The sequence below is a fragment of the Rousettus aegyptiacus genome, unplaced genomic scaffold, assembly GCF_014176215.1.
Source record: "Rousettus aegyptiacus isolate mRouAeg1 unplaced genomic scaffold, mRouAeg1.p scaffold_m13_p_4, whole genome shotgun sequence".
In the NCBI taxonomy this organism is placed as follows: Eukaryota; Metazoa; Chordata; class Mammalia; order Chiroptera; family Pteropodidae; genus Rousettus; species Rousettus aegyptiacus.
The window spans coordinates 42634466-42646339 of record NW_023416307.1 but is presented as its reverse complement, the minus strand read 5'-3'; the positions used below and the strand labels follow the sequence as shown (position 1 = coordinate 42646339).

Genomic DNA, 11874 nt, shown 5'->3' with positions numbered 1-11874 from the left:
TCAAAAAAGGGGCTTGATCTTTTATTTCTAAAATAAAAATTAACCCTCAGAATATATTAGTTCTGGCTGAGATTTTCATAGTTATCTTCATATCAAGGCACATTTGCCATTTTGTGAATTGACTATAATGTATCTCATTTATAAAAATATTTGTTGGTTAGCTTTATTAGTGGAAAAATGAGGAAGTTGGACTTTTGAGAAAAATATACTGGACCAGGAAAATTTAAATGGAGAGGAGTGGATTTGTTGCTTTTTTTTTTTTTAGCATATGTAAAATGTAATCTCATTTATAAAGTCAGGTATATTAAGTGCTAAAACATTCTCTAAACAGGTCCCAGTATGATAGTATGGCAGAGAAATGCCTCCTAGCAGGTGGCAGGGTGGCCTTGGCTAAACCTTTGCAAATTCAGGAGTTCCCATAGTAGCTTTCTGTCTCTTAGGCTACATATGTAGCACCCTTTCCTGTGGATTAGAAATTTTTTCGTTGTATTTTGAAAAAATTTCTAATTTAAAGAACAGTTTTAAGAATCTGAATTTCTACATACCCCTTTGTCTAGATGTACCAAATGTTAACGTTTTGCAACGTTCACTTTACCACTCTCTATATGGTATTATTACTTATTTTTGCTCAGTGATTTGAGAGTAGGTTGCAGACATCTTGGACTTTTACTCCTGAGTACATTAGCATGTATTTCCTAAAAACGAAGATGTTCTCTTATCTACTAGACATAGTATAATGATTAAATTTATGAAGTATAGCATTCAATAGTATTATCTAACATACACTTTATGTTAAAATTTTTGCAGATTGTCTCTAAAATATCTTTTGTAGTGACTTTTTTCAAATACAAGATCATGCATTAGCTTTAGTTATGTAAGTTATGTTGCTTTGGAAGATGTCACTTCTGTTCAGAAATAGAGGCTATCATTTTAACTCATCTCCTGCAAGCTTTGTTGAAGGACAAAAAAACATTAGGGATTTCAGGGTAGCTGATTGCTAGAAAACCAAATTGCCCAGGTAAGAGGGCCTTTTTATTTTTAATTTTGAAAACTTTGGCTGAGTTTTGGTGTCTTTACTCAGCAAAGTCTGTAATGCAGCAAGGCTTGGTAAGCATTAAAATGAGTATTGAAGCTTTCCTTTATTTTATAATCCCAGTTGTTTTTCTAGAAACCATCAATAGCCTCTAAATGACTGACTCAATTTTTGGATCCTATTCTCATGACTAAGCAAATGTTTGATCTGAAACCAGTCCAGTATAAATGTCTCTGTGCCTCTAACTCTGTAGCTATTCCTGGATTTCAGCATTGGGGAAACCAATCTATGCGCCAAAAATGTCTAAAACTGGAACCAAGGTAAGTAAATAGTCATGTTGATTTTTACCCTACCAACTTTCTTTTCACCTAATGATACGTTGAAAGAAACATGGGGAAAAGCTTTTGCTTCTTTGCCTTGAGGTGAGTATAATCGTGGTTAAAAGGTTGGGATTGGGAAAGAAGATTTAAGAAATGCTAATTATATTTTCTACTCTAACAGAATTACCAAACAGTTTATTAAGGGATTATCTTTCTGTGTGGTGCTATGTTGAATACTGTACAGGTACGTCATATATAAATATCATGATTTCTGTCTTCCAGCAACTAATATTCAATGAACTTCGAAAGGAATAGGATGTGCTAGTAAGTGGATTAAGTGGAGTAGAAAATTTTAGTATTTAATTAAAAATTTGTTTTGTGAAATTTAGTCTCAACTGTTAATATCCTAAAAGGGCAAGGTAGATGGACCTATCAAATGCATTAAATCCTGCACTCACCTTCATTCAAGCGGTTACTCTTACTCCGATCTTCAAATAAAGTGCTTATTAAGTTAGGAATATTGCCGCTAACATTTGATTCATACAATATTATATTAGCTTCAGGTATACACCATAGTTATTCAACATTTACATACCTAAAGAAGTGATCACCGTGATAATTCCAGCAACAACCTGATACTGTACAATACTATCACAATATTATTGACTTTATTCCTTATGCCCTACATTACATCAAAACTGGTGAATAAGAAAGAAATGTTGAATGAAATCTTGTATATCCATCACTTATATTCTCTAATTGTTAACATTTTGCCCTATTTGATCTCTTTCTGTCTTTCTTTACTAAACCATTTGAGAATAAATAACAGACTTAATACTTTTGCCTTAAGTATTTAAGCATGTATCTCCTAATTACAAGGGCATTCCCCTGTATAAACATATCATGCCCTCCAAATTTATCATAAATAAAATACATAATATTCAAACTATATTCAAATATCTCCCAAAAATGTGCTTCACAGCTGGTTTTCCTCTGATGTAGGATCCAGTTAAGGATCACACGTTGTATTTGGTTGTCATGTTTCTTTAGCCTGCTTTTTTTTTAAGCCTCTTTTTGTATAGAACAGTATCACTACCTGTTTGTGTTCTCATTGTTCTGAGACACTGATATTTTTCAAAGTCCAGACCAGGTATCTTGTAGAAAGTCCTGAAATCTGGATTTGTCTGATTGTTTCCTCATGTTTAGATTCAGACTAACCATCTTTTGTAAGAAAGCTACACAGACAATGTCAAGTACGTCCCATTGCATTCTTTCAGGGGCACCGGTTAACTTGTCCAGAATTAGTTAGAACTAATAATCTACTTGTTATTCATAAGATCTGGGAAGAGAAATGAGATAGTGTCTTTAGTGCTCTGAGGTTCTTGGAAACATGCTGTGCAAATCCCGCTAAAAAGTTCTTGAAGTCCGTCCTTAGAGGGATAGCCACTTCCCTCATCGGCGGGCTGTTACAGAACCATCTCATAGGAAAACATCCCCACTTTCACAGATTTCCAGCCATTTCTTGTAGCTGGGCTCTTAGTTAAATAACTTTTGTCGGTTAAACCAAAGAAAATAGTGTCTCAACTTTTTCTGTTATTGCTTCTCCCTTTCCCACTACTTGATTGTAATTTAATCAGAGGAGTTATAGACTTGGCAAAAGAGATGCATTAGTTTGTTTTTGTTGCCTCTGGAATACTAAAGACATTTTTCTTTCTGCTACATTGGATTAATAGCCTATTTTTCAAAAAATAAACTTGAAAATGAGGGGGATTTTGAAACAATTTCTAGGAAAATCTTCTGCACATTTCTTAGCCTTCTGCACAAATTTTTTTGCCCGAATCAAAACTTTCTCTCCTCTGACCATAGAGTGGATTTTATGGTCCTTCTGTAAATAGAAACTGAGTAGAGGTGCAACATTCTCTGGGCCCTGGGATTTGGAAGGTCTCCCACTGAAAGGAGAGCATGGTCCTGAAGCTCAGTAATGGTTCCATGCAACATTAGTGCTTTGTTTCAATCTGGGGATGGTTGGCTGCTCTGACGGGAGGGTGGACAGCAAGATGACCTTGTAAAACATCGTATATGTTTCCACTTCTCAGATGGATGTCAGACAGGCAAAAGTGCAAGGGCAGTAAGTGTGAAAAACAAGGAAAAAGATGATATTAATTTCCCATAGCATATCCTTGGCAAAGCCTGTATTTTGGTGAATAGTTGGCCAAAAACCAAAGGTAAATTGAATTAAGGACTTCGGATCTATCTATTCTTAGAGAAGTTACCTTGATTTTTAAAAAGATCTTTCCACAAGTCTTGGGAAAAGCCCTTTCAGACTCAGGATCAGTCTTGTTCTGTTTCTAAGAGAGTAAATGTTATGTCAGACAGAGCTAACAGTAGGTAGAAGACAGCAAAGGAGGAGATAAAGTAAAATAAAATGAACTACAGATTACTAACCAGGATTTGCACTGCAGTCCACTCGCTTACCTGCCCCTAACATGTAACTAGCTAGTGACATCAGCAAATCATTTAATTTCTTTTTCTGTAACAGCTATAGCAAAAGCTTATTGGAAAATTTGAGCCAGGTATTAAGCTAAGTGCTTTATCAACATTATTCCTTTAGACCCGTGGAACAACCCTCTGCAGGAGATATTGTTATCCAGTTTTATGAGAGACTGAGCTTTAGGGAGATTCAGTGGTCTTTCCAAGGTCACAGAGCCAGGGACTAATGGTGCTGTGGTTTTGTTTTCTTCATCTGTCAACTGGGGTATCCTGTATCTCTAAATATGTGCTATGCTAAAATGGGAAAAGGAGTTGGAAGAGATAAATTTGGGAATGGAAGAAAGGAGATGAAGTAGATGAGTTAGAGGTAGGAAGGGGTAAGGATGCTTTTAGGGAACAGGAAATAGAAGAGTTGAGAGAAATGGGAAGGGTGGTTAGGGAAGATAAAGATAGAAGAAAATAAATGTTAGTAGGTTACTATCTGGAAAGAATCATCTGAGGTGGAAGAAAATGAGGTTTTATGCCCATTTGTAAGTCATTCTTTGTTTCTTCCTCTTTTATTCCCTATATCTAATTAGTCAACCACATTCTAAATTTATTTTGACTGTTGCCTCGTCATCATTCACATTGCAGTCGCCTTTCAGTTGGCTGTCTTCATCTCTCACCTCATCCATGGTGAAAATCTATTTCCAGGCACATCTCCCACATAATCACCAAAGGATTCTAGCCTGGCTCCTGTGTCGTTTTTCTAGCTTTGTTTCCTTATGCCTCACAAATGCTCAATATACACCAGTATTAATGAACCACTTGTCCCTATAATAGGTCATGACTTTCACTCCTTTATTCCTTTAAACAGGCTATTATTTTCAGTTTGTGTCTGGATAACCTCTACTTACCTTTCAAGCCTCACATCATATCCTCTCTAGACTTTACTTGGCTCCTCACCTGACTCAGCTGACATGGTTTTCTCTTTTTAAACCAATAAAGCAAATTAGCCACAAGGTGGCAGCATAATGCTGAGGAATTGACTGCTCAAATCAATGACATACGTGATTTCATTTTAAATTATAACCTAGTTTTGATCTTGGATTATAGAATTATAGAACAAGAAGGGACAAACTCTGTAGTCCATTTGGTCTACTTGTTTCCAGGTACTGTTTTGTGAAGCTCTAGTAGTTTCTGGGAGCTCTTTCTCATGTTTCAATCAGAAAAGCTCTGAGTTTTATTTTACAGCCAGGGCTTCCCATGTTTAGTCCTTTCATTTGACAAATGGGAAATTGGAGCCCAGAGAGATGACTTGACTAAGGTAGTAGGGCTGATTGTGGAGATACAGCTCTGGAAGCCAGGTTTATGATTTCCTGTTTCTTGGGGCTGCATATTTTCCCAGAACCATCACGGGTCTCAGAGGTTTATCTCAGGCGTTATGGCAAAAACTTGGTAAGAGTTTTAAATAAAGAGCATTTTTGTTATTTTGCAACTATCCTCTTACCAGTGAGATAACGAAGAACATAATGATATATTTTCATGTGTGTATGCTATATATCAGCAGTCCCTAACCTTTTTGGCACCAGGGACCGGTGCTCCTATGAGAATCTAATTCCTAATGATCTGAGGTGGAGCTGAAGCTCCGATGCTAGCGCTGGGGGCGGCTGCAAATAGAGATGAAGCTTCACTTGCTTGCCTGCCACTCACCTCTTGCTGTGCATCCCGGTTCCTAACAGGCCACGGACCGGTACCAGTCTGTGGCCTGGGGCTTGGGAACCCCTCCTCTATATCCATGTAAAATAAACTCTGAAACCAAGGTCTATGTTTTTATTTTCCTCTATATTTTAAATCATCTAGAATGAATTTCTGCATTCGAATTCATTCATCTTTATCAAACATTTGTTGAAGGTCTGTCAAGTGCTGGGCACATGTCCATAGCTTAAATAGGCTTGGTGCTCCCCCTTAGAAGAAGTTTAGTAGGAGTCTGGAGGGACACACAGACACCATCATTATATAATATGGTAGGTACCTTGAGCTATGGGGACAAAAAAGAGGAAGCAATGACTTTGAGTCTGAAACTGCCAGTTTATATTAGAGCACTTTTGTTTTTCTTCATTTGAAGTCTTCAGAAAGTACTCATTCCTATTGTCCACAACTAATGTCTGCCAGAAAGCACATGATGTGAGGCAAGGTAAAACTTATCTTTTCTCCTCGAAAGGAATTTCTAAAGTGGGGAACATAGTCTTAATTTTTATTTTGTCTATGAATAAAGCCATCCAACTCCTCAGTTCTCTTTGTTTGCCCTGTACTTCAGATTACTTTCTATGAAGACAAAAATTTTCAAGGCCGCCACTATGACTGTGATTGCGACTGTGCAGACTTCCACATGTACCTGAATCGCTGTAACTCCATTAGGGTGGAAGGAGGTACCTGGGCTGTGTATGAGAGGCCCAATTTCGCTGGGTACATGTACATCTTACCTCGGGGCGAGTACCCCGAGTACCAGCATTGGATGGGCCTCAACGACCGCCTCAGCTCCTGCAGAGCTGTTCATCTGGTGAGTCTTACGGCTCTGGTGTATGTGTGTATATCTATCGCTCCCTCCCTCACCCCCTATCCCCCACACACAATTTTTTTTGTTGTTGTTTTTCTTTTTTTGCTTTTTGCTTTTCTGCAAAAGGGTTTTTCCTGTTATTTTCCTACCTCTTAAAGGGAGCGGTGGGGAGGCTGTCTTTTGTTGGCTGCAGAGACTTAAACCTTAGGTCAGTTCATCACAAGACTGAATACACTGTTTTCATAGTGCTTTCTCTACCTCTTGAGGATTTTAAGGAGTTAAGGTTTTCGTATTGAAAGTCAGCTGTTTCAGTCAGTGGCAGTGGGGATGGGAGTTCAGGGCATCTAGCTTTCAAGAGGGTAGCTTCTGAACTATACTGTTGCCTGAATTTCTGACCTGCTGGTGATTTCCATAATGGTTGCTGTTCATTTCCTCCTGTTTTTTCAGTCTAGCGGAGGCCAGTATAAGATTCAGATCTTTGAGAAAGGGGATTTTAATGGTCAGATGTATGAAACCACTGAAGATTGTCCTTCCATAATGGAGCAATTTCACATGCGAGAGGTCCACTCCTGTAAGGTGCTGGAGGGTGCCTGGATTTTCTACGAGCTACCCAACTACCGTGGCAGGCAGTACCTCCTGGACAAGAAGGAGTACCGGAAGCCCATGGATTGGGGTGCAGCTTCCCCAGCTATCCAGTCTTTCCGCCGTGTTGTGGAGTAATGACATGGGAGGGGCCATAAGCTTCTTCCTGGGGGCTAAATGCTGGCTGGCCTTGTCATCCAAATAGGCATCATCAATAAAGCAATTGGCATGCATTCCACTGTTACTGTAATGCCTCTCCTTAAATACTTTTAGTGACTAGTAAAATAGTGCCGCCACAGTGGGGAGTTACACAGAGCAGCTCAGCTTTCTGACTATACCAGCATATAGCTTTGTGCCAAACAAAATGGGACTTCATTAAAAGGTTAGAAAATCATGTTGTCATGTAGTGGTTCTTGTTGCTTAAGTTTTGTGTTAATGCAACAGGTATAATAATAACAGCTGCCATTTACTAAATGCTTTCATTATCTAATTTTCTCTCTACAACAATCTTATAAGAGAGGTGGTTTTTATCTGCACTTTACAAATAAGGAAACCGAGGCTTAGAGAAATAAAAAAACTTGCCCAAGTTCACCAGCTGGTAAATGAAAGGACCAGGATTTGGTCCAGGATATTTGTTTCCAGAGCTTTTGTTCTTTTTATTTCCAACTCATTCATCCAACACAAATTGACTGGGGCTCTGTGTGCATAACATAAATACAAGGCCCTGAAAAATTTAAAAGATGGAAAGAACAGGGTCCCTGTTCTTTCCATCTTTTAAACAGAATACCTATCAAGAATGGCCAGTGAAAATAGGGCTATGAACTTGAAAATAGAGCCTTAAGTAAGTCCCGTTTTTAAGATCTAAAAACTCCTGTGTCAATTATTTTTCAACACTTAAGTTTAGTTTTTCTGTGGAGGGAGATCTGATGAACTGGGGAGGAGGAATGGGAAGCCACCTGCAGGGCTGAAAAGAGCTCTGACCTTGTCAACCTGCTATGAAGCCAACTTTCCTTACCTTCAAAATGAGGGTGAACCAAATGCTCACTCAAGTCTCATCAAACATAAACATTCTAATTCTCTGGAGGCCAGAGGAGGATGCTGAAAGACCAACTGTTGCCCAAAGACTGCTGACATCTATTTTTAGAAGCACGATTTCTGGGAATGATCTTAGAGATCCTGCCTCTTCTTTCCCACTGAGGACACTGAGTCTGTGGTAACAGAGTTAGCACCAGTCTCTCCAGTCATATCAACTGCTGCCATGTTCCAGTCCTTGGTGAGTTGGTCACAGTCTGTTCAGAAACAACCAGAAAAGCAGGAAAACAAGTGTCAGGATGACTAACCACAGTCTCAGAGAAGTAGAAGATGGTTTTTGACATAAAACAATTATTATTTTGGGATGTTTTATGTTTCTTGTTTCATGTACTGATCCAGAAGGAGATTATCACCATTCTCTCAAGCTATAGATATATCAATCAACTTGCACTTAAAAGGAATTTTTGCTAGCAATTGATATTAGAATTCTAAAACACTTTATGCCTTTCTTTATCAATTCTAGTTCTAGTAGAACATTTTGATGTTACAACAAGAATCCAGCATCCCACCTGTCAAGTACACCCAGAATAGCACCTGGGTTGTAATTTAGAATTATCTCCCTCTACTTTTTATTATTTCATCACTATAAAACAGGAGGGGGAGCCTGAAGAAACTAGGGCAAGGGCATACTTAGACCGTTTTAGTCCTGTTTCCATTCTGAGCATTCCTGAGACAAGTCTCTGACTAGTTCCCAAATATAGAGCCCATTTCCTCAAAATGCAATATCAGGGGCTCCCATTTAAAGTCTCCAGGGTAGTGGAATCTAAAAAAAAAACAAAACATGAATAAACAAAACAGAAATAGACCCATAGATACAGAGAACAGCTGATGGTTGCCAAAGGGGAGGGGGGTAGGGATGGGTGAAAAAAGACCTATGACCAGTTATCATTTATTCTTTGTTGGGCGGGGGAGGTGGGTAGGAAGCTTCCAGGCTAGGGTAGCCAGAATAAATACAGGACAATATATATTAGTAAATCCCCAAGTAGTCAAATATAAATATAAAGACAGTATAAGTATATCCCAAGTATTGCAATGGACATAATTATACTAAAAATTATTTGAAATACAAATTTAACTGCATCCTATATTTTTATTTGCTAAATTGGTCAATCCTATATTTTAAGGGCAAGGCAAGAGAGTGATATGGGTCTGAAAGCACAGGGTGTAGCACAGGCTGTGGAAACGAGACGCATGCCCAAAGGAAGAACATTTAAATACGATTTTTAAAAAAACACTTGTGAGCCAACAAAATGTGTCTGCAGCTGGATTTGGCCTGTGGACTACTAGTCCTCAGTCTTGACTTGTTGGAGAGCTCTGAATTTCAGAAAATGTTCCTTACATTGAGTCAAAATTTGCTGTCTAATTCTCAACCTACAATCCTAGTTTTGCTTTCCATCTAATTCTTCATTTCTGAGATACCCCATTAAGTATTTAGAGATCCCTCCTGTTTGCCTCCACACTCATTTCCAGGGTGAACAATTCTGGTTCCTCCCATTGTTTCTCTCTTGCTCTGCCTGGCTCCCAGATTCCACCATCCTGGTGCCTCTCTTCTGTGCCGATTGCAGATTATCTTTTCCCACCTGTGTTAGCAATAGTTTGTCCAGTGCAGACTACATCTAGAGGATTGCGTTCAATTCGCTCACCCTCATTTCTCAGATACATACTGTTTTTGATTAGGCTCAGCTCTCCTGTGTCCTCTCACCAGCTCCAATATGCACCTGGCCAACCTTTCCTAAGAAGTCATATTTCAGTTCAAGGGCTAGAAAATTTTCTTCCCCTCTGGAGAATTAGAAATGAATTCAAATTCTACCATTTCCATGTTTAGCTCAAGTCCCATGATCTAATATGTACAATCTCAATTTCCTTATCTGTAAAACAAAGTTAACACTTTGTGGGCATTAAGATAATGTACAAACAATACATAGTATGTACAGCCAATTCTCAGTATTTGCATAGTTATATCCTACAAGGCTGTTAACACTTAATAGTGAATGCTGAAATATTATTCCTAGAGGAAATAAAGGGTTAGGTGCCTGTGAGCCTCTGGTCATGTTTTCGTCAACCAATCTTTACATAACCTTTTTAAACATCTTCTTCTGTTTAAAGACATCTTAATATATATTGATTCATTCACATTGAACTCACGACCAACTGACATCAGAATGAAGATGATCCAACTCATATTTTCTCTGTCAGGCACATCGCAGCCTTCTTGTGGTTAGGAACTCTAGACAGCACTTCAGCACTACAAAGCAAAATCATCAACTAAAAGGAAAACAATGCAAAAAAAAAAAGCACTAAATAGGCAGCAGAAAAAGATACTCGTTTATAGTATGAGAGCTGAAATCAGAAAGCAGAGCATTTGTTCAACCTTAGCTGGGGACATGCAAAGTTTTCACTGTTCTGCTCATGTGTGTGAATGACCTTGAATGTACCATGATGACAAATAAATTTTAGTGCAGGGACAAATTCAGAAATATAGAATCTGCGAATAATGAAGATCAATGGTACTTCATCACCATGGTTAAAATATTAGTACTTAAGTACCTCTGTTACCAAGTTGTTTGTTTTTTTATTTTTTGTGGGGTTTTTTTTTGTGAGTTTTTTTTAAAACCTTTTTATACCTCTTTCTATCCCCTAGTCATTTTCAGAAAAGCATCTCTGCATTTTGGGCAGATGCTTCATAGTTGGGAAGAAATACATCAGAGTCATCCAGTCCACCCCAAAGCCTTGAAAAACAGCCACATATTTACAGGAGCCTGGCCTTTCTTAGCTCTCTTATAAACCTGTCTCCTGGTTCTAGATCCCACCAGTTTTCCAGGGTAGTGGAATCTAAAAATACCAAAACAAATAAACAAAACAAAACAGGGTTGTCCCTAGAGTTCTTACATCTCCCTTCGCCCTTGTTTTGTAACTTCTACCTAGTCTCTCTTATTCGAGATCTCTCAGAGGGCAACCAGTTGCCAAGCTCTCCTTCCAGACCTCTGGCTGACCAGCCTTTGGTACACACAGGAGAGAAGGATCCCTGTGTGTGTGACTTCAAAGTAAGAGAAACCTCTCTGTCTACTTTTACCTCTTCACTCAAGCCTCAAACTTCAAAATCAGGGAGCTTTAGAACCAGAGGGACTGGGGGCTTTCCCATTCACCATCACAACATGATGAGATGGGCTTGTTAACCCCAGTTCACTGAGGAGGAGCTAGGACTCCAGGAAGCTAAATGAGTTGTCCAAGGACACTGGTGCCACTGTACCATGCAGCTTCTGCCTCTCAACCCTCACGGGAAACAACCATGATACCTTGTCAGTCACGGCATGAGCTGTTCCTTTTTAAATGGCTTTATTGAGATATAATCCTCATACCCACAATTTACTTGTTTAAAGTATACAACTCAGTGGTTTTTAGTATATTCACATATATGTGCGACTATCACCACAGTTAGTTAACTCTAGAATATTTTCATCACCTCAAAAAGAAATTCCGTACCATTTGGAGAACACCACCTTATCCTCGCTCCTACCACCAGCCCTGAGTAATCACTAATCTCCTTTCCGTATCTATATATATTTGCTAATTCTAGACATTTCATGTAAAGCAAATCACATATTATGTGTTCTTCTGTGACTGGCTTCTTTCACTTAGTGAAATGTTTTCAAGCTTCACCCATGTTGTAGCATATATTTGTGCTTCATTCTTTTTTTATGGCCAAATAATATTCCATTGTATGGATATTCCACACATTGTTTATCTGTTCTTCAGTTGATGGACATTTGAGTCATTCCTATCTTCTAACTATTTTGAATAATATTGCTATAAACATT

At 38.5% G+C, this 11874-nt stretch overlaps 1 protein-coding gene and 1 long non-coding RNA gene across 3 annotated transcripts; one reads left to right on the top strand and one right to left on the bottom strand.

Moving 5' to 3' along the window:
• Nucleotides 1-31: 31 nt before the first annotated feature.
• CRYGS (crystallin gamma S) lies at nt 32-7202 on the top strand. 2 transcript variants are annotated; one of them, XM_016136256.2, is made up of 3 exons: nt 32-1597; nt 6143-6385; nt 6830-7202. In XM_016136256.2, exons 1-3 carry the CDS (start codon nt 1580-1582, stop codon nt 7100-7102), a joined length of 534 nt encoding a protein of 177 aa, XP_015991742.1. In that variant the 5' UTR covers nt 32-1579; the 3' UTR covers nt 7103-7202. The 2 variants fall into 2 exon arrangements, with proteins under 2 accessions (XP_015991742.1, XP_036074927.1); XM_036219034.1 differs by having other exon boundaries at nt 32-1677.
• Nucleotides 7203-7850: 648 nt separating this feature from the next.
• On the bottom strand, nt 7851-10308 carry LOC107505868. Its single transcript, XR_001595799.2, has 3 exons — nt 10213-10308; nt 8687-8819; nt 7851-8253 (listed from the first exon to the last, which is right to left on the bottom strand). It is a non-coding gene; the product is annotated as an uncharacterized LOC107505868 (long non-coding RNA).
• Between the last annotated feature and the right edge of the window lie 1566 nt (nt 10309-11874).

Coding starts and splice junctions, on each gene's coding strand:
- CRYGS (XM_016136256.2), top strand. Junction 6,386..6,829: donor CCTGCAGAGCTGTTCATCTG/GTGAGTCTTACG, acceptor CTGTTTTTTCAG/TCTAGCGGAGGCCAGTATAA.